The 2,500-nt window shown below is 44.0% G+C and overlaps 1 protein-coding gene across 1 annotated transcript in view; it reads left to right on the top strand.

The window, feature by feature from the left end:
- Nucleotides 1–2,500, top strand: part of lcp1 (lymphocyte cytosolic protein 1 (L-plastin)) — a 22,412-nt gene that overhangs the window by 4,800 nt on the left and 15,112 nt on the right. Inside the window, exons 4-5 of the mRNA XM_042066654.1 lie at nt 459–582; nt 1,731–1,863. Coding sequence (XP_041922588.1) covers nt 459–582; nt 1,731–1,863 — 257 coding nt within the window. The remainder of the gene's footprint in view (nt 1–458; nt 583–1,730; nt 1,864–2,500) is intronic.

Raw genomic sequence — 2,500 nt, forward strand, 5'->3', positions numbered from 1 at the left:
ATTTCTCCACAACAGGTAGGCTAGCCTATGCTAAACTTCATCTGCATCGCTAACTTCAGCTACATATGTTACGTTGGTTAGAGAGGTATTTTTTGTTTTCACTGTTTCCGTAATGTGTAGCTGGGTCATGGTTGGAGAAACATTAAAGCAGCTGCAGGTCAACTAACGTTAGCTAAGTCTTCATTACATCTGGCAACCCAGAAGAGGCTCGCGTCTGGTAGTCTTGAGAATGTTCACTAGTGTTTTGATTTTGCCCAACAGAACGTTCGGTAACAATCCTACAAATCGCACCTTTAACTGGGACAACTAACTAATGTACTCCACTGTCTGCATGTCACACACACACACACACACACACACACACACACACACATACACACACATACACACACACACACATACACACACATACACACACACACACACACACACACACACACATACACACACACACACAGGTGGTTCACGGTCTGAAGAGTTCCGAAGTGGCCAAGACATTCCGGAAGGCCATCAACAAGAAAGAGGGAATCCATGCAGTGGCTGGAACCTCCGAACAGTCTGGGACACAGCACTCATATGCAGGTACACACACACACACACACACACACACATATACACAGACACACACATAGATACAGGGTCACAGTGCCACAGGGTCAAAATGAGACAGAAGTCTTTTGCTCTTTTGCTCTTCCGAACACCTCAACAGTCTCCTACCAATAGATGTATATACAAATAAATAGTGTTCTTTTTTTGTTTTCTTCATGTAGTTTAGCTACCTTTAACTACAAACTATAATTTATGCCCATCGATTGAAATATGTATGAGTTTGAGGACTTCATAGCCCAACACTCCTTCAGCTCATCATTAGTCTCCACTCATTTGCGGCTACCAAAAATATGGCGGCTGCCTTGACCCTACCAATATGGCGGCCGTGTTGACCCTACCAATATGGCGGCCACGTTGACATATTCCTTCTAGTAGATCTCAACGGACAATGTGGCATCTATGTATATATATCTATGCTCCTACCTGCATACCTCAGGAACACCTGTATACATACACAGTGACACCTAGTGGATGAAGGGAAAATTGCATTTTGGTTACAGTAACATAAGTGACTGTCCATTCGGCACACCTGACAGGTAAAGGGGAACCGTAACACAGTAACAATTCACAGGTAAAGGGGAACAGGAAGTCAGCCCTTTCAGAAGTTGTGCTTATAGGACCCACACACAATCACAACGCTAATTGATTGATTGATTGATTGATTTCTGCTAAAGTAACATACTTATTTCCAGCATGGTCCTACAGTAGGTGTTACACATAGAAGTTACAGACAGGAAAACAAATAGACAAGACACAGAAAACTGTATTTGGAGGGAAAAAGACAAACAAACAAAAAAACAAAAACGTCACATGAAACCAATTAAAAGAAAACAAAAATGCATGTATAATCTATCCAATTTATCAACGTATATTTTCCTTAGTCCATAAACACTGCTTGACCTGTCTTTTAAAAATCCCTCGTAGGCACACTATCCCAAGCCTTGATACCTGTGTAAAAATAAGATGAACTAATGAGTGTGTGTGTGTGTGTGTGTATATGTGTGTGTGTGTGGGTGTGTGTGTGTGTGTATGTGTGTGTATGTGTGTGTGTGTGTATATGTGTGTGGTGTGTGTGTGTGTGTGTGGTGTGTGTGCGTGTGTGTGTGTGTGTGTGTGTGTAGAGGAGGAGAAGGTGGCCTTTGTTAACTGGATTAATAAGGCTCTGGAGAAGGACCCGGACTGCCAGCATGTGCTTCCCATGGACCCCTCCACCAATGACCTGTTCACCGCCATGGGAGATGGCATCGTGCTCTGGTACACACACACAACCTTACACACACACACTCTTACACACACACACAAACACACACACTTACACACACACACACACTCTCAAGCCTATGGTACGCTCCCACTGGTGAGCGCGTGACGAGAATTGCGTCATTTTCACGGCATGCGTAGCGTCTTTGAGTCGACCGAAATTTAAGACCGCGCGTCAAAGTGACGCGTAGACTGCACATGTATGAAACGGAACTGCTGTAAACACTCCCCTCCAGTAGGTGGACCACATAGAAGAACAACATTTAAACCTAGAAACAAACCTAGACAGAAGAAGACTTGTTTGGTTACCATAACGACGATGGAGCAGAACGCCTGTCCTCAGCTTGCCTGGCTATCGAGTTACGTGAAACACCATGAAATGGAGTCAACTTTGACCGATGTAAAGCCACAATCCACAGATCATCCACAGAACATTCTATTTACCGGTCACTTTACCATCTATGGTGTAGAACCCAAAGTATTTCAAGACACCACATTTTAGATGAGTTGGGGACGTAATTGTCCGCTCAGGCTGGCCGTTCTGTGCGTCACCTTTGATTGTCGAAACAGGGTGGCTGCATGGGCTCATTGTGGCTACTGGCTATTATATTGGCTTGATTTGGTCATGAGC

This window comes from Alosa sapidissima, chromosome 2, assembly GCF_018492685.1.
Source record: "Alosa sapidissima isolate fAloSap1 chromosome 2, fAloSap1.pri, whole genome shotgun sequence".
Lineage (NCBI taxonomy): Eukaryota > Metazoa > Chordata > Actinopteri > Clupeiformes > Clupeidae > Alosa > Alosa sapidissima.